The sequence below is a fragment of the Montipora foliosa genome, chromosome 11 (assembly GCF_036669935.1).
Source record: "Montipora foliosa isolate CH-2021 chromosome 11, ASM3666993v2, whole genome shotgun sequence".
Lineage (NCBI taxonomy): Eukaryota > Metazoa > Cnidaria > Anthozoa > Scleractinia > Acroporidae > Montipora > Montipora foliosa.
Window position 1 is genome coordinate 9,724,279 of NC_090879.1, and position 20,000 is coordinate 9,744,278.

Genomic DNA, 20,000 nt, shown 5'->3' on the forward strand with positions numbered 1-20,000 from the left:
AGATGAGGCAATCGAAGTACTTTCGCACTTTCTCAGATCCTTAAAGTCCACGATATCTGTCACTCGGGACGTTCCATGTTTGCTCTTTAATGTGATTCCCCATTGAAGACTATCCTTTCATGTGTTCCTCGCACGCTGATTAAGACAAAGTTGTCGGCACGTATACACGACAGAGTTTGCAGCGGCACAAAACCACACGTGTAATGGTAAACCCGCGTTGCTGGTTATGATAGGCGGCTTTCTTTTCTGTCGGTTTGATATGGTGTCCAATCTTACGGCTGTGTATACACGGCGTGAATATCAATTCCAATTTTTTCGGGGCCCATTTCCCCAAGTTGCCTTCGGCCCTGAATTAGCCGCTCTCTGATCTTTGAAAGTAAACACGATTCTGACAGGCCGCTTTTCATCCACGTTACATGCTCGTGTGGAAATTGCCCTCGTCGGAAACTTTCTTGGTGAACAAAATGACTGATTTTCCCCCCCCGATTGCTGCAATTGGGCTGGGTACTGAAGTTCGGGAGAACGTTTGTGTGAACGGTTCACATCCAAGGTGGAACAGTTTTCCAGGTAGATGACAATTTACAGGCACGATCCATCATTGTTTTAGCAATGACTTCTTGTATCTAACATCGACGTGTCTCTTGCAATGCAGCAATTATCCGGTGTCAGTTGGTTTTCTGTATACCCTTGTCTCCAAGCAACCATTGCATTTTTCCGAATCTCCGTGCCCAGGAAGGGAAGTTTACCGTGTTCGCCAAGTTCCATGGTGACCTACACCGATGGATGGATCTCGTTCAGAACAGAAAGGAATGATTTTGCTGTTTCGACGTTTGGCATTATGCTAATGTGTCATCCACATAGCGTTTTGTAGAACTCTGGTAATTTCCCTTGGTCCTGAGTCGATCTTCAATACTGCACATAAATGTTTTGGCCAACAGGGGTCCAAAGGGCGAACCCATAGCAACACCATCGATTTGTTTCATGACAAGCTCCCTCTCAAACTGAAAAAGCTGCTGGTTCTTGGTGGCAATATTCCAGCAATTCAAAACAACCACGTCCTGATTTTTGTAATGTTGAGACTATGCTGCGTATTGAACCAGATCGTCCTTGAATTCCTTTTCAGGCTAAAATTTGTATCGTCTCAGCAACAGGGGACATTGGTAAACAGCGAAGTTACGTCCATGAACAAGGATGCTGTGATCGTCAACTTCCATGTCATGGAGAGCAGCCACAAAACTAAAACATCATTGATTGTATGATCATTCACTGATAGAGGTTTAAGCTTTTCATCAAGCCATTTTGGCCAACTTGTAATTAGACGTCCCGGGTTGCCGAGAGTATCGGCAGCATTGCTAATTGTCGTTTTGTGTGTTTTTGGCAGGCCATAGAGTGGGCTAGTCTCGAACCATTTGTATAACTGTGGCAGCAACTGCCTTGGGTAATATCTTTTCTACAGTGGCAGCTTAACTCCCTTTTCTTTTTGCAATAGCGGGTGAAAATACTTGGGAGGTCTTCCTCTCAGTTTGGGTCTTTCAAGCGCATACTGGTCTAAACTTGGTTTCGTTGCTTATGGAGGACTCTCTCAGTAGGCGTACATAATCTGTCCTTATCCATCACAACCCACTGCCTGATCCCTTACCTGGCTTTGTGATAACCCTGTCATCCTTCTTTTCAATTGGCCGATTGCTCTTAGCATTGCATTGGTGTTGCAGGTGGTCCTTCGCTCCGATGTAATTCAAAGCAATGGAACGATGATGCAGAGAGCCGCCAATTCTTTGTTTTCTTCGCTCAACCCCGTTCTAATTTCCAGAAGGCCTTTTCAAAAGCTGCTTCGATTTCCTTAGATGACACACGCCTGTGGGAGAGCGAAGTCAAGACCGCGACTTAGCGCTAGTTTTTGGAAGAAGGAAAGCTCGTAAGACGAAAAGTTCTTGATGTGTTTCATCAATATCAGCATCGTGTTTGGTGAAAGTCTTTAAATCTTCTTAGTGTTGGCCATTCCAGTGAGTGTCGGGACTGTTTTTGATTACGTAAAGTAACGATCGTTTTCAGGATGCAAAGGAAACGTAGTGATGAGCATTAGCTCTGATTTTCCGTGTAAACTTCTTCCGTTTCGAGCCGAAGCGCTGCTACTTGCTTCCTCTTCAGGCTAAGTTCTTCGATAACGACGCTTCCTTCAAAAGCGTTAGCAGATCGCCCCCTCCATTTGTTCGCTTTAGTCTCATCAAACCCTTGCAAAGGTCGGTGTCAAATTTAAAATGCTGACAGAGTTGGAGAAATTCAACAGCAGTCTCACAATTAACGTTGTTTTCTCGCTACACCGCTTGAGCCTTCCTGAACAGGTGCAGCTGGTTGTCACGCTTTAAAATTCTTATAAGTATTTTTTTTGTGAAACACACATTCAGAATAAAAACTAGCGATAAAAAACGACGTTTCGATCTCTCTGAGATCATTTTCAAGCAGTAAAAGAAGCGAATAAAATCTGCATATATAAGTACAAATTAAGACGTGCGAATGTCCAGGAAGATAAAATATGTAAATACAAGCGCTAAAATGTAAGTGTTAAAGATTAAAATACTCTATTAAATAACTTGCACGGAATTAAATCTACATGACTGTTGGTTAAAACGCTACAAAGCGTGAGTGTTAAGATACCAAAACGCTATAAAGAACTATATAAATAACTTCGCACGCTTGAATCTGACTGTTTGTTCAAAGTTGGTTTTAGCTCCTTTATAAAAAGCATTTTTTTCGTAAATGAGGCAAGCGTAATTTACTTTCCGCACTTTCTCAAGATCTTAAAGTCACGATCTTAAAGTTCCACATGAAAGGATCGTCTTCAATCGGGAATCACATTAAAAGAGCAACATGGAACAGTCCCGAGTGACATATATCGTGCCTTAAAGATCTTGAGAAAGTGCGAAAGTAATGTCGATTGCCCCTCTAGCGAAATGCTTTTTATAACAGAGCTTAAACCAACCTTTGAACAAACAGTCAGATTCAATCCGTGCGAAGTTTATTTATATAGTTCTTTATTAGCGTTTTGGGTATCTTAACACTCACGCTTTAGCGTGTTTAACCAACAGTCATGTAGATTTTAATCCGTGCAAGTTAGTTATATAGTATTTTAAAATTTTTAACACTTACATTTTAGCGCTTGTATTTACAATATTTTATCTTTGGACATTCTCAAACGTCTTAATTTGTACTTATATATGCAGATTTTATTCGCTTCTTTTACTACTTGAAAGTGATCTCAGCGAGATCGAAACGTCGTTTTTTATCGCTAGTTTTTTATTCTGAAATGTTTTTGATTGGGTCCATAATTTTATCTGCAGACGTTTCAAAGCTTGTTATTGTTTTATGTTGGGTCATTTACTGAAAATGCCACTTTTAAGAACATGCAGATCGTCATGTTGTGTTTCAAATGCGTTTTTTCGGCAATTTACCAACCGTTTCAGCGCTATGACGAGACGATCTCAGAACTATTGTTCTGGCAAGTTTGGGAACCATTTATGACGATTTCGTTGGCACTTATTCCAAGATAACCCGGTGCAAACCCTGCCTCTAACAGCTTGCCCCTGTAATTGGCTACAAGTTTTGCAGTTACGCAACCTTTTCTTTCGGTTTCAAACGATCCTAACCACTGATTATTTCATACCTCTTGTCCCGCAGCCGTATTCCACAAGTTTGCCGTCGTTCTTTATTCTGGTCATAAACGATGAACCAAGTTGTTCTTTGAATAAAGAACGATGCTTAGTTTACTAACTCTGATTGCAGTAGGCTTGCAACAACGTATCCTGGCTGCTAGAAAGGTTTAGCGCGAGGAAAAAAACTCTGTGGCAGGCTGTTGGTGATGGGCCGTTTTATATTCCCAGAGTCAGATGTTTGTAGCCCTATCACTTCGATTGGTTCCGGGAACTTGTCAATTCTCTAACGAATACTCTGATTGCTTTAGCACCAGAATTAGTTGAAACAAGTTTTTTCAATTTTACGGTGGCCCACATCTGCCACTGCAAAACTTACTTTCTCACGGCAAAACTTACTTTCCCACGGCAAAACTTACTTTTCCCCGGCAAAACTTACTTTTCCACGGCAAACCTTACGTTCCTCACGGCAAAACTTACTTTTCCACGGCATAAACGTACATTTTCCAACGGCAAAACTTACTTTCTCACGGCAAAACTTACTTTTATTACACGGCAAAACTTACTTTACTCCAACGGCAAAACTTTACCTTCTCAAACAGGCAAAACTTACTTATCCACGGCAAAACTTACTTTTCCACGGCAAACTTACTTTTTGCCTCAGACATGGAATTGAGAAAGGGAATCTGGAAACGGAATCCGGAAATCCGGAATACAGTGAAAGTGGTAGAAAGAAACCCCTAAAATTACCACTAAAGCAATAAGCGCAACGATTCCAGTTAGTAAGGTTACTCCTAAAGTCGACGATAAATAAAGTTGATAAAGCATCTCGTTTAATTGAGTGTATGTATGTTTTTAGTTATAATATTTCGCCAACAGGACTCTTACTTTCGCCCGTTCAATTCCGCAGTGGGGGGGGAGAGCTAAACAAGGCTTGCGTAGGGCACCCACCCTTTTTGGTATTTTCTTTTCTCTCATCCTCCAACACGCTTTTTTTCCAGTTCTGCAGTGAGGGGGGTCTTTTCTCCAACCGTGACACGCCACGACGGAAAGCTACTGAACTTGACTCGTCCTCCGCGCTAAGCCAAAAGTGAAGACAGTGCTGTTAAGAGAGATGCCCTTTGCCGACGCCGCTGCCTTTGTCATTCCACACAGAGAGCGGACAACAAGCGATCATAGACCGCTTCGCGACTGCCTGCTAGGACTTTGGCTTTTATACCAATCATCATAAAAGACTGAGGTACTGGCAATGCCGGGTACCGATGCTGAGCCGACCATTCCTGATCAGCAACCAAGCACTCAACTCTTTGGACGCCTTCAAGTACCTTAACTCCAACAATCACCTCCAAGCGGTTCTCCCTGAATAAGTGGCGTTGTGTATGCTCTTTGGTTTGGGGCGGTTCGCTGAGCACTCTGTTGGGGGTGGTCGTTGTGAGAGGGATACGCTTGGTCTGTGTGGCATACACGTGGACAAGAAGCTAGGCGCGTTAAACACACTCGCGGGGCTTGGGCGCTAGATTGGCCTCCGCAAAATTCTTGAGATCACCTGGAAGGATAAAATCACCAACCAGAAAGTACTTGAAAACTGCAGAAAACTGCCAACTATCCATTACCTCCTGCTCGTCGGGAGCGTAGACGACGGCCGTTGGCTAGGCCATTGGCCCCGAGCGCCTTCCCAAAGACCTACTCTATGGACCTGTCTCCCTGGCAAACGATCAACATGACGGCCGCTTCTTCGCTACACAAGACTTCTGCAAACGAGACATGAAGGCAGCCACGTTGAATCAGTGTCGGCAACTCGTATGGCTTGGCTGAGACGACCGTGTTAAGTCGAGGGTAGCTGTAAAGAACCGGGCTGCAAACGGGCATAGGTAGAGAGGATGAGGACCTGGGTGGAAAAGAGACAGAGGAAGAAGACTTCCCACGCGTCGAACGCGATTAATTTTACCGTGCAGTGTTTACACTGCCACCACGGTCCCCCCCCCTTGCAATATCCAGAATCGGTCCTTCGCAGTCACGAGCCTAAATGCATATACCAATGATCAACTGCCTACAAGGCTAGAAGGAGGCCATGATATATGTACTGAGTGAACGAAGTGCGTCATCCAACAGCACTTTTCACGAGCATTTTCTCTTTAGAAATTGATCGAAGGCATTTACTTTGCTTTTCTTTTTTTTCGTTTTTTTATCAAGAAAGGTTGTTATACTTCAGTATTTTGCAGCCCAGTATAGAGTGAAGCGTGCTTGGAAGATCGATAAACAGACCCAGTGTATTTGTTGGGTTAAGGCAGATCATTTTCCATTCCGATGTGTTGACCGTCTAGTTCAACTAGATTCTCTCTGGCTGCACTCGTATAGGCGTATGATTCGTCATTTTTTAAGGTAAAATAGTCACACTTTTACAACAGGGAAGAGATGAGTCGATTCAGGCTTGAATCTCCCAAGAGTTATCTGAGCTTACAGCAGTTAATCATTCACCCGCCCTTCAAACGATTTTTGTTTTCATTTTTCGAAACTAAATTGATTGACGGCGTCCAACCAAAAAATGAATCAAAGTGCCACTGTCGTTACTCGGTGGATATGAAAGTTACCGCGGATTGTTTAAAATTTGGCAGGTCTCAAGTTTTCATTCATGCATTAGCATTGATAGTTAGATAATTGTGTAACAGCACACGGTTTGGGCTCTCATGCAACTAAAGATACCCAAAATGACTGCATGTATGTGAGGGTAATCCCCTTTGGCTGGAATGTCAACCCTGTGGAGGGAGTAAGTGTACCGATTAAATCTCCAACAGGCATAAGATTACTCTTTAACACATCCTCTAGAAAAAGCTCTACCATGTGGTTCAAAGTTTTCTTTGCACAGATGACAGGGTAATTTTTTTAATCAGTAAGGTCTGATTTTTTGTTGCCAGGTCATATAATGTTTTACAATGTAATAGTCATCAGGATTTAGTCAAGTAGAGCAGATCCATTCAGTAATCATTAACACTTGTTTTTTGCGCCATTTATGCATTCCTCCTCCAACAACCTTGTGCATATTTATCATTATATGTTGAATACACTTAGATACAGGTGATCTGAACCATAACTGATCACAGCAAGTGCGTATATATTCCAGCGGGCGCCATGTGTTATCCTTGAAATCACGAAAGAAAGACTGAATCACTTTGGGCGATGGAATGGTCTAAAAGAGCCTTGACGCTTGACAAATTTCAGTCTTGGGGGTCGAAGAAGATTGTGTTATCTAATGTCTGCACTTTAGTTTAGCTTGAGTCTCGTCTACTTACGTTGCAATAGCGTTCCTAATAACAAATGTTTTATGTGCTTGTTCCTGTTTAGGTCTCTGATATGGTTCTGGATTGCTTTTTCTTTTCCTATGTCCCCCGTGCTGCTTTCTGCTTCAATATTTTGCAGATATATTTTGGTGTTTTGCAAATGTTTTTTTTCTTTTCCCTGAACTCTTCAAGTGATTTTGGTCTCTTCTTCCGCTTGGGGATAGAGTCGCATCATAGAAGCTCCTTTTCCTTCTGCCATACTGCTTTGTAGAAATTATTACTAGACACTTCGCATGCATTTTTTTGGCCATAACCGTTAATTTAGGTAATTAAAGGTCTTCGCGTTGGTCATGGTGAAAGGCGGTGCAACAATTTTTTTGCAACCAATCTGTACTTGTTTCACAATATTTTGCTTCACCTTCGAAGAAAGCCATTTCTTTATTCTTTCTTTTTTCCGTTTTCTCGTCTTCTTTCAAACTTGTTCTAAACTGAAAGCGGAAGGTGCTCAAACCCACTTTTCAGTACAAAAGCGACATAGCCGTTAATGAAGCGGGCGGCGGCACAACCACCTCGCGAAACAGGAAGTCACAAGCGAATCTAAGCTGTTTTTTGTGATTATTATCCATCCTGATTGGCTTATTAGATCGAGCTTTCCGGGTACCGCCAGGAGTGACAACAGTTGTGCAATAAAGAACCGATCCACCAAATGGACTCGTGGAGTATATCCACGAGTAAAAAATGAAACAAGAAGTCGTTTGAGAGTGCACGTGTGAATGGGTAAGAGGGGGGGGGAAAAAAAAAAACGCTATAAGTACTTTGCTGACGAAATTTGTTTAGAATTTGAACATAAGCTGAAATTTGTTTTGAGATGTCTACCTATTTTCCTGTATGTTTTTACGAAAAGAGGGATCTGATAAGAAATTTTTCATTTCCTCCGTGTGGTAAAATGCTTTTCCATAAGTATTGTACGTATGCAAGGATGCGTTCGATCGGCTATTCTGGAATAGGAATACACAGATTTGAATTCAGAAATCCTTCGCTTTTACAGAGATTCACATGGAAACGAAAAACTTACTGAAATGAAATTTTAAACATCTCTTCACCATCCTATGGTTGCTTACTAGTAAAAACTACACCAAACATACTATTTCAAATCATCACTGCACCTATTTTTATTCCGTAATAGGGTCAATCGAACGAACCCTTAAGAGATCAACAAACGAGTGTAATCAAGAAAATCGAGCGCCCGAAGACAATTGCTGTAATATTTGATGTCAAAACATTATCACCCCACCATCACGAAAAAGAAAAGCCCAGACATTGGGATTCTCTTCCGATGTTACGACATGAATCCCCTCCAAAAGGAGTCAGCATGTGACAAATTACTCAACGAGATGAAAGTAACATTTGCACGACGCAGGATCATTTTAAGTGACTTGGTTCAAGTCTTATTCCGGATTCCCCATTCCGGATTCCGGACCCGTATAAAAGTAAGTTTTGCCGTGTATAAAAGTAAGTTTTGCCGTGAGAAAGTAAGTTTTGCCGTGAGAAAGTAAGTTTTGCCGTGGAAAAGTAAGTTTTGCCGTGAGAAAGTAAGTTTTGCCGTGAGAAAGTAAGTTTTGCCGTGGAAAAGTAAGTTTTGCCGCGAGAAAGTAAGTTTTGCCGCGAGAAAGTAAGTTTGCCGTGGAAAAGTAAGTTTTGCCGCGAGAAAGTAAGTTTTGCCGTGGAAAAGTAAGTTTTGCCGTGGCAGATGTGGGCCACCGTATCAATTGATCAATTGCTGTCAACCTGACTTCTCCTGCCCACTGTGGCCATAATCGAAAGCTATTATACTTCGGAATTTGACATCCAAATTTCAAATTTAAGTTTTATTTTCATATTCGAAATCGAAGTTTTATATGGAACGTTGAATCTTTTAATTTGACATCTAAGTAAATAAGACGAATGTACCGTGGGAACCAAATATGCTGATTGGTAGGTTATGTCACGCGTGAGGTTCTCAACTTCCTCTTACCAGAGTTTTTTCTCACCGCTCCGCGAAACGCTAATCCGTCGCTCTAAGAGAGGAAAAACCTCTGGCATCCAGGGTAGCAAAAACGGCACTGTGCTTGTATAAATGAAGAGACACCTCCCGGTAAACTGCGTAACTGCCCATTCCACGAGATTTATTTACGAGGAAAGTGACTCGCGCGTACTCAGAAAAAAAACCGCGCAATTACTTTTGATACGGCTAGAGCCGAACCTATGACCTTTCTGTTGACGTCATTGTTAACATTTTATTTCTTTGGCAAAGGACTCTGCTTATCGAAGGCAAAGGGGCTAGGAGGCCTTTTGGCTTCAATAATCAATGAAACATTGGCCATCAAAGGGTGATAAATTACCTGGAGGCAAATTAGCGCCAGTGAACACATAAATGATTTGTAAAATATCAAATTTTGAAAACAGTATTCCTCAAATATCGTCCATATATCTTACCCAAGTTTTCTCAGATTTCAGTGATAGGTAATTGTGTAATTCACTTTCAAACATCAGTGCTGGTTTCTTGGTTGACCATTAGGCTTTAATGGCAAACTTGCAAACGATAGACTCGCATATAACAAGTTCGGATTCTCTATCTCTGAGCTACAGGATATCCGAGGGAGAAAACCTGTTAGCCTAAGATGCGCTGACAAACTTTCTGCATACTGCTATGACGGGGAATTCTGGCAATGGGTGTGGAGGAGACAGTAAAGTTTCGGCCCCGGCTAATGTTTATCAGCAATGACTTCGACATACCCCATTAACAGGGCCGAAAATTAACAAGCAAGAGTGTCCTTTATTTGGTATTTATTCCCATCAAATTTCCAAGAAAAAGCTAACGTACTGTACCTCCAGTGTAATCCCAGACTCTTTGGGTTCCCAACTCTAGCGAATAGGTGTGTTGCGTCTCTTGGAAATGTCTGCAATTACAAAAGAGCCAAAATTTTATGCAAAGTTCTTAGTGATATCCAAGGCATTGGAAAAAAACTGTTCGCAGGAACATAAACGCCGATTTGTCTCCAAAAAACATCAAGACTGTTTTCATGAACCTTTTGGCGTGAGATCGAAGATATCTACCGCATCCGATGTGGCCACAAATTAGACAAATCCATAGACTCTGTGGACAAATAATAAAAAATTAACGATCAGTAATTAAATAGAGCCCAGCTCGGCTTGCTCACTGGCCGAGGAACAAGCGACCGTATCGGCCTTAACTAGGGCGGAGTTGGAGGAGTTTTGACCTTGAGATTCTGGTCGCTTGCATAAATGTAATTTCCCAAAAGTTACTATAATTAAACGAGTGGAAAAAAAAATGCGGATTACTCGTTTTTCCTGCTGGTTCTCTCGCTGCGGTATTTTGCCGCTCCCGTATAGCTCCAGCCTAGTTCCCAAGGCCTCTCGTCTTCCTCGCTCCCACTGGGGTGGGGAAAGGAAAGTTGTTACATCTCATCCAATAATAAAAGAAGGCTACAATCAACGACGAACATTTGAAAGAGGCTTAAGTGATTTTTTATGTCTAAGGTAACAGTTTTTTTTTACGAAGGAAAGGAACCATACTTCATTTGAATCGCACTCAAAGCACTTATTTCCATCAACGGGTTGAGGAGTTTGACAGTACCTGCAGACTGGACAGCTAGAGAAAGAAGACAAAATTGTAAGAAACACGTACACAACAGACAACTAAAGTAATGGTTTTTGAACAACATGTGTTACATAATTCGAGTTCCGTATTCAAATCCCAAAATGCCCATTTCTTGGCCCCCCCTCCCCCTCTCTGTAGTGGGACAATTCGTGACTGTATACATGTAGCATTGCATGCCCGTAACCGGTTAGAACCAGTCTAGAGAGAGCACATGTAATCGAAAGGACTCGAGGAATAAAGTTGTGTTTGTCTGTTTACTCTCGTCTTATGCAACGACTCAGCCTACTACAAAGTGGTGGAGAACCCGGACTGGCGATAATTTAACATGCCTGCTACTATCGAAGAATTACAAGGAGTCGTTGCTGGCCTCAGCGAAGTGGTAAAGGGATTAGTCGGCGCGATCCAACTTCAAGCTCAAACTTCAGCGACACACGCTAGCGCGGCCGATCCTACGCCCGCTCCTCCCAACCAAAATTTCACCACGTTACGACTACCGACGCTCCAATTACCCACCTTCCGCCAAGATACTAAAGTTCAAGATGACATTGCCGAATTTCTTGACCGATTTCAAGAACAGACATCGCACCTTCCAGCCATCATTCGCCTGTCCCTTCTAGAACAACAATGCATTGGCGAATGGCCACGTTCTGTGTTGTCATTTTGTCGCAGTACAGAAGGCTTCTCCGACAAATCACCAGACGAGCAATTGGCGTCTTTCATTTCACGTTTGCGAGACGAGTTTCAGGAACCCACCGACTCAAAATGTCGACGTTTGGCAGCCGAATTAAGCGCTATGAAACAGGATCCATCGGAATCTGTCGATGAATTTGCATTCAAGTATAAGAATACTCTTCACCAACTCGATAAACTAGGCGAAAGCCTCACTAAATCTTGCCCAACCTATGTTACTTCGCAGTTTATTTACAACCGCATATTGCCCAACATCTGGTTCTTCAAGCACACCATGTGACACAACTCGACAAAGCCATTGAATTTGCTCGACGCATTGAACATTCGTTCATGACTGCTACAGACAAAGGATCTGCTTCGCCCTTACCCCAGGATTCCCCGTCGCTCCCTACTGCATCCAATGAAGGTCCACAGCGAACTGCCTTACTTAGCTCTTCTGGTCAATTTCGTGGCGACGTTCGGCCTTTTCAGCAACAACGCTCATGTTGGATTTGCGGCCAAACCCAGCACACAGCTCGTGATTGTACGCAGCGGCCGCCAGCACAAAGAAAGAAAATTCCAAATGTCGAAATTTTAACAGGCTTCTCTCTGCTAATTGCGAGCAAGCAAATAACAAGTGCTCAGCTGGGAGACTTCATAAATGTTCTCAGTGTCACAAATGAGGTTGCAAAGCTCTCCGTCACAAGAAATCCCCAATGCAATCTCTGGTCGCAGACCTCCCACCCTTAAACAAGCCAGCTGATGGTGAGACATCGACCACATCTCAAGCACCTGTTGTGTTTGGTTTGCCAGCTGTCACAAACCCTGCGGGTAAACTCCACGAACGCCATATCCTTTGGACACCTGTCACCTCTGCTGGAGAGAAACTTCCTCTACCTCTTGACAGTTGTTGTTCTGTGTCACTTGTCATTCGATCCCATGCTGACCTCGTCGCTTCTAAGTATCCGCAGTTAAAGTTTCAGTCGCTTGAAAAGCCTGTCGCGGTCTCTGTTGCCGATGCAAAGTCTCAGTTAAAGGCTGTAGGAACCATGGAGATTCCCATACAATGGAGCAATGGCAAGGAAACCACATTTCAGATGCTCTTAGTTCCTGGTCTTTCCTGGCCCATTCTATTTGGCGAAAACCACTTACATTCTACACAAGCTCTGGTGGACCATGCAACACCCAGTATCCATTTTCGACATCCCAGCATGTCTTTCAAACTCGCCTGTTCCCTTCAGAATCCACTTACAGACAATAAGGATCATGGCGTCAACACCCATGCAGGTGTAACCTGCTTACTAACTGGGCCTCCATGCCCTGGTCTTCCTCCAGGCAATTCCAAACTGAATCGCGGACTTAACTTTGTCTCTGTTTGCCTTACCATTGGTACTTCACTGATGGCGCTCTCACACTCAGACCTATGGATCGATGGTCACGAAATCCAACCTGGAGTTAAAGTACTGAGTGGCCCTTTTCACATGACCGCTGCAACAGATCAAACCATTCCTACCAAGTCGTGTCATGTATCTGCCTGTACCCTTCCATCGCCTCCATTGGAAACCATTCCTACAGAGTACATCTCTGATCTTCAGCCCTCTTATACTACAACACTTGCTGTTGAGTGCAAACGCAAACAAACAGACATTCCACTCAACATCATTCTTGGAAATCTTCGCCCAATATGTCAAGAAAACACTCAGGCTTACGCAGATGCAGCTGAGAATACTGCAACGGTTCTCGCAGACAGTTGGATGTGTTGGGCCAATGGACAATCAAAATTGTCACTTTCGCCTTCCCCTACTGCACAGATTACTCACATTTCATCAACGCAAACATGGAAGATCTCTGAACAGCAGAAAGAATTAACAGCAGCAGGACTTGATTCCTCCATCCTGTCACCTTTTAGTGAGAACATATCTGAGTTCCATGAACATGAATTTGTGCCTCCTACAAGTTCATCACCAGACCCCAGCTCAGCAGAGTATCATCAAGCTCTAATTAAAGCATTGGCACTTGACTCACCAAAATATGCCCATGTTGACCAAGACACCCTAGAAGACTTTAAGCATCTTCTTCGCAAGTATCCTACCGCATTTCTACTCCCTGGTTCTTCTCTGGGTGAAATACAAGGCTTTCAACATCACATTGATAAAGAAGATGCCCTACCTGTGTACAAACATCCATACCGTAAAAGCCCAGAAGAACTTCTTGCTATTAAGAATGAATTACAACGCATGCTCAAGATGAGGATAATTCAACCAAGTAAATCTGAATGGGGAGCACCTTGTATCCTAGTCCGTAAACCACTGGAAAATGGTATGCAACAACCGCCACGATTTGTTGTGGACTACAGAGGCCTTAACAGTGTGACTCGTGGTGATGGTTATCCTATTCCTTCAATTGCAAGTGTTCTTGATTCAATTTCCCAGGGAAAAGTGTTTGGTCATTGTGATCTTGCTAGTGGATATTGGCAAATTCCTCTCCGCCCACAAGATCGCCACAAAAGTGCCTTTTGTACTCACGTCGGACTCTATGAATTCTTGCGACTACCATTCGGATTAAAGACTGCTCCTAACACTTTTCAAAGAATTCTTAACACAGTTTTCGCAGATTATTTGCATCAGTGGCTGGCCGTATATGTCGATGACATCATCATGTGGTCACAGTCACACCGTGATGCTCTTCATTGTTATGAACTGCTGTTTGCAAGAGCTGTTAAAGTTGGTGTCCAGTTCAAGCCCACAAAATGCACCTTCTTTGCAAAACAAATTCAAGTCTTGGGACACACCATAACTGAACATGGGAGACGACCCAACTCGAAAGGAATTGAAGCTATTACCAGCATGGAACCTCCTACTAGTACCACCAGCCTTAAGAGGTTTTTGGGTCTCTGCAACTTCTTTCGAGACTACATTCCAAACATGCCCTCCCGCACACAACACCTTCGTCAGCTCTTAAAGAAGGATACCCCCTTTGCCTGGTCACCAAATCATACCATGGAATTTGAGGACTTGAAACAGGCAGTTACTGGCCCTGACGTGCTGTTGCATCATCCCGACTGGAATTCTGAATTTGAACTTCATGTTGATGCCAGTAAACTAGGTTGCGGTGCTATGCTAGCACAATGGAAAGATAACCAGCTACGGCCTGTCAGATTCGCATCAAGAGCCTTTACTCCTGCAGAATCCCGATGGCACACATTACAACAAGAACTGTTTGCGGTAAAGTGGGGTCTCGAACATTTTCGTCCTTACATCCTCAGCCGACGTATCAAAGTCATCACAGACCATGCAAATCTGAAATGGCTAACCTCCTTGGCACCACAGTACAACAAGCTAAACTGGCACGTTGGTGTATGTCCATGGCAGAATTTGACTTCTACATTGAGCACCGTCCTGGAATTACAAACACTGTACCAGACACTTTAAGTCGCCAACCCATAGCTGACTTGCCTTTGGCCGAGGAGCCTTATGCTCCAGAAGATAGTGTTACCTCCTTTATCTTACTTGCCATGTCTATGGACATTCCACATCACACTCCCTCCTTGGTGTCTGAGACACTTAATGGAACTGTTGCTTACGTACGCCATGTTTGCCTTCTGACACCCATTACTGATCCGCCTGCTGCACTCAAGCGTGTTGAACCTGACACTTCAAAAGAAGCGCCAATCAAACCCAGTTCTGACGAATATTTGCCTGTCTTAGCTGGCCTTAACCTCCGTCGTTCCCAGTTCGCAGAGCAACAACAGCTGGATTACTGGTGCCGCCTTGTGTTCAAGTTCCTTTCCTCGGGAGGTGACAAATCACATTTCCCAGCCGTGCCACAGAAACACTTACAGTGGGCCCGACATTTTTCGAAACGTGCAGCTGTCATTGATGGTATCCTTATGTATCGTGATGAACTGATGGACAACCCAAATCACTATCGTTTTGTAGTGCCCGATGATATCCAGTTACGCAGACATCTGTTACGAGCTTATCATGACTCCCCTATCGCTATGCACAGGGGGCGAGAAGCCACATATCCAGCCTTGGCAAATGATTTTTACTGGCGAAACATGTCAAAACATGTCAGAAACTGGATCCGCAGATGCCCCGACTGCATTCGCTTTAAAACTATTGATCAACATCATGGTCCCATGCCGGTCCGCCTTTATGAACATCCATTCCACACCTTAGGCATTGACTATGTTGGTGAACTTCCAGTCTCACCTAATGGAAACAAGTGGATCTTGACAGCAGTGTGCCCTTACTCAAACTTTCTGCGAGCTATACCTGTCCCTGACAAACGAGCCACCACAGCTGCTCGCGCCTTGTATGATCATGTGTTCTTGGAATTTGGATTCCCCGCTATACTTCAAAGTGATCAAGGTGGTGAGTGGACCAATGCAATACTTCAGGAACTCACCAAGTTGCTATCTATAGAACATGTCTTTACCACAAGCTACCGCCCTCGTCTTAATGGTTCCACAGAACGAGTACACCGTTGGCTTAATTCTGCATTAGGCATTTATTGTGAAAAGAATCAGCAGTTGTGGGAAGAATTCTTGCAACCTGCAACTTACGCCCACAACACCTCTCCAATACCTGGAACTGATCATGTGACTCCATTCTTTCTGGTGTTTGGAAGACACGCTCCCTCTCCAGAAGTACTCGGTTTTGAAATGCCTCCTGCACCTCTCTCTCAAGCTTCATATGCAAAAGAGCTAATCAAACGATCGACTGAAGCGAGGAAAACCTTTGACAGAATCAAAGCTGATCTTAAAAGAACCCAGCGAGAGTATTATGACATGCACTCTAGAGACCTCCATGTGCCGGATGGAAAAAGAGTTTTTGTTAGACTTCCTCCTCCAAGCTCAACTGTAAAAGGAGCTGCTACACGCTTTATTAGGAGATATGATGGTCCTTTTCTGGTTGTTGGACATGTTCATGGTCGTGAAGATTTGTTACGGTTACGACACATAACAACTGGGAAAGAACTCAGAGCGGTTAACATTGAAAAAATTGTTGTAGTTCCTGATGGTGATCCTCTTGCAGACATTCGCCCCGACACGGAACCAGAGAAACCCTTGCAGACCGCTACACCCTCACTTCAAGAGCGTACTGTGGTCCCGTCTCCACGTATTACACTAAGTTCGGATTTGGCTAAGGTTGCCCTTGCATTTGGTCAATATCTTGATATCTTGTCAAAACCTCAGTGTTATGCCTCTGAAGCCTCTAAAGCAGTTTACCGTAACCTACCTGAAGCCAAAGACATTCTTAACCGTCATGGTAAACTCAAAGGACTTGTTACAAAATGCCCTTACTTATCGTTGAAGGGTGGACCACATGGAGGCACTTACCTCCTTGTCTTAGATGTTAAGCTTTTCCATGAACTTAATAAGTAACGCCTCAAAAAGGGGTGGACTCGTGAACAAATTTTTGTTTTGTTTGTTCGTTCAGTTTATTTCAAACCCAAGAAGGGGTGGACTGTAGTGGGACAATTCGTGACTGTATACATGTAGCATTGCATGCCCGTAACCGGTTAGAACCAGTCTAGAGAGAGCACATGTAATCGAAAGGACTCGAGGAATAGAGTTGTGTTTGTCTGTTTACTCTGGTCTTATGCAACGACTCAGCCTACTACATCTCCCTCGGGCTTAACATTGATAGGTGCATAAGGAGTCGATAGTGACTCGGGGATACTCGGAGAAAAATCCGAGTGCTCCTTAACAGGGGTGGAACCTACGAGCTTCCGATTACTAGTTCCGATGATCTTTCAATGAGCCATAAAGGAATCACGCGAGCTATAACGTAGGAGATTCGTCTCGTCATACTGCTACGATCTAAAGTGTCGAAATGGTGCATTCTAGCTATCGCAACGAAAAATATGATAAGGGACTTCACTAAACAAATGTTGTTGCTTCAGTTAAAAATGAGAAAAAGCCTTATTTAAGGTTCATGTTCGATCTGTATCTAGATTGACATAATATACATTCACTTGATCTGAATACTTCGTTTTTTCGCAATAAGTGTTTAAAGGCTGGATAGCACCATCCACCAGTTAAATCACAACCGAAGGAAAAACTCGATTGGTTGAGATAATGCTTATCTACTGAAAAGTAGATAAGTTATAACTCCCATCACTGAAGGTTTTTGGTTGACTGCACGAGTCAAATATTAATGATTAACAAGTCCCATAGAATGTTTCGATAATAGTAACTTCCTAGTGAGATTTGGGTCGTTCCAGTCCTTTGTGGGGGCAACCGGACAAAGTTCAAATGAACAGCTTTACTGGCCGTTAGCTCCTCCAAAGGACAGGAACGACTCATGATTCGGTACGAACTTGTCATTAGCCATAAGGCTTCACTCACGTTGTGTCCGACCACTTCGACAGACAGCTCCCGTGAAACGAGTGATTGCACAGAATGGTTAAAACTCCTTCAACTGATTCGTCCTATAAGTTAAAATAGGAAAAAGCAGCCTAAGGGAAAAAATTCGCAAATTCGTGAAGTTAAATTAAACCACAAGTACCGGCTGGGAATTCCAATAGTCTGGTCAACATGTCGAGGCGTTTAGATAACGCTGAGCAACGCGTTTTCCTTTCCATCAAAACCAACAATTTTTTGGTGCAACAACATTGGAACGCTTAGTCAGCTACGATTACAGATAGGCTAACACGAAAAACATTTTAAATCTTTTACTCGGGGAAAACGACAATGCTATATAAGAAAGAGAGAAAATTAATTATCTTCACACTTATCTGGACATTTTAAGCAATTGTCTCAAATTGACACCTTAAAGCTTGGTTTTCACCAGCGAAGCAAGCAATCTCGACCCCAGAGCTCTTCTCTTGACTGAGAGAGAGATGAGCTCTGGGGAACACTGAAACAAGCTGTCTTCTCATTGGTTTTCGTGAAGAACAATCAAAAGCGTCTCTGATTGGTACATTCACGTTAGCAAGAGGAGTGAGCAGGCGCCATAAGGTTCAAATAGCCAACTTTTGGCTATAGGAGCCCTTACTGCGCATGTTCTCCTACATAGACTTTCCCAGAGCCTTGGGTTGATCCGAGGCTGTGGTGACGAGAATACGAAGTAAGCATAAGCACAAGAAACATACGCAGACTCAGTAGCAGGGGTACCCAACGTCAATTTTCGGAAAATATCTGATCGGAAGAAGATTTGAGATCTAGAATTTTCGGAACATTTGTTGTAAAATTTCTTGCTTGCCTGCCTGTCCTAGGATTTTCGAACTTCTAAAACATGGTATAATTGCCATTTTTAACGAATTTTTACCCTAAAAAGGTCACCTAGAATTTTCTGGAGCCTTTTTTCTGGCTGAAAATTTCGAAAAGGTAGGTTTTGATCCCTATAATTTTCGGATCACTAGACTTTCACCTAGGAAATCCGAACAGATGAAAACATTTTAGGGGATAAAAATATGCCTATATCTACCGTCTAAATACTAAAATACGTTTAACTATGCTATGTCTAAGTGGTTTTGAACTATATTCTCGTTGGGTGCCCCTGCAGTAGCTTGTTGTTCATTAGAGCCTTTTGTTAGAACAATAGACACTAATTAACACACAAGTTAATGTGCTTGCGAATGTTGCTTTGTGCTTATGCTTACGTCGCTAGTGAAAACCAGGCTCAACAATTCAAGTGGCTTCAACGGAATTCGAACGCATGACCTCTGCGATGCCGATGCAATGCTCTACCAACTGAGCTTTGAAATGTGTGGATTCATAGCTAAGTTGGTAGAGCCCATTGAAGAGGTCATGCGTTCGAATCCCTTTGGAGCCACCAAAATTCTTCAGGTGTCTGTTTGAGACAATTGCTTAAAATTGTCCACATAAGTACGAGGATGATTTCTCTCTTTCGTCCATAGCCCGCACTTTCTTCAAATATCTACATTTCTTTCATGGAGAATGCTATATATGGTAAAGAGCCCATTGTCTTGAATACTGCTGGCCTGCGCAGCAGTCGTTTTCATTTCCTCTTGAATAAGGCAGCAAGCGGGCTTGGGTCGAAAAGGGGACAAAGTTTTTGTGGCTTTTACCCCACGTCCGTCGTGGTCACCTCAGTCTGCGTGCCTGTCCCGCAGGGCTCTGAGAAAACGGAAACGACTACAACTCATGTAGTCGTTTCCGTTTTCAAGCGGCGCTTGTCTTTAGAACTTAAAGTAAGTACTGTATACTTACCATACGCTCCAAACACACCGGACACTTTGGAAGTTCAGTTAATCCAACACAGGGAAGACTACCTCCCTTCAGAATAAAAACAAAATCAATATTTAGGTGGATTTTTCTTTCCTATTTCGTGACGTTGCACGATGCAATGGTTTTGAATCTATGAATACTGGATTCTACTGGATTCGGTCTTCTGGGTTATCCCTAAGAGTAAATAAATCAGACAAAAATAAAAGAAATCCACATTTATTCATGTGAGCAAGCTGTTAAGCGATACAATCCCAAGTAATTATTTAGAGCAATTCTAGAATATCCGTTCACTGCCAGTACTGAAAAAGATTGCCGCCGCAGTCCCGTAGTTGATGAATAAGAATAAGGCGAAAGAGTGAGATGGACTGCCTCAGTGGTCATTTTTCGTATCATAAACAGACTAAAACAATGTTCGTTTTGCTTTTCAAATCCGAGTTTAAATTCTGTAGATGTTACCTCTGACAGCTTCATGGTTTCCACCTTTGCAACGTAGACTAAGTGACAGACCTAGATTCAAAATATTATAACAAGAAAATAAGCTGTCA

The 20,000-nt window shown here is 43.0% G+C and overlaps 1 protein-coding gene across 2 annotated transcripts in view; it reads right to left on the reverse strand.

The window, feature by feature from the left end:
* Positions 1 to 9,729: 9,729 nt before the first annotated feature.
* Positions 9,730 to 20,000, reverse strand: part of LOC137977528 (BRCA1-associated protein-like) — a 20,283-nt gene continuing 10,012 nt past the window's right edge. Inside the window, exons 7-12 of one of the 2 annotated variants that reach the window (XM_068824774.1) lie at positions 19,912 to 19,962; positions 19,438 to 19,503; positions 17,611 to 17,693; positions 10,502 to 10,577; positions 9,994 to 10,061; positions 9,730 to 9,864 (exon numbers count right to left, since the gene is read on the reverse strand). In XM_068824774.1, the coding sequence (XP_068680875.1) occupies positions 9,780 to 9,864; positions 9,994 to 10,061; positions 10,502 to 10,577; positions 17,611 to 17,693; positions 19,438 to 19,503; positions 19,912 to 19,962 (429 nt within the window). In that variant the 3' untranslated portion in view covers positions 9,730 to 9,779. The remainder of the gene's footprint in view (positions 9,865 to 9,993; positions 10,062 to 10,501; positions 10,578 to 17,610; positions 17,694 to 19,437; positions 19,504 to 19,911; positions 19,963 to 20,000) is intronic. The other variant, XM_068824775.1, reaches the window with a different exon arrangement.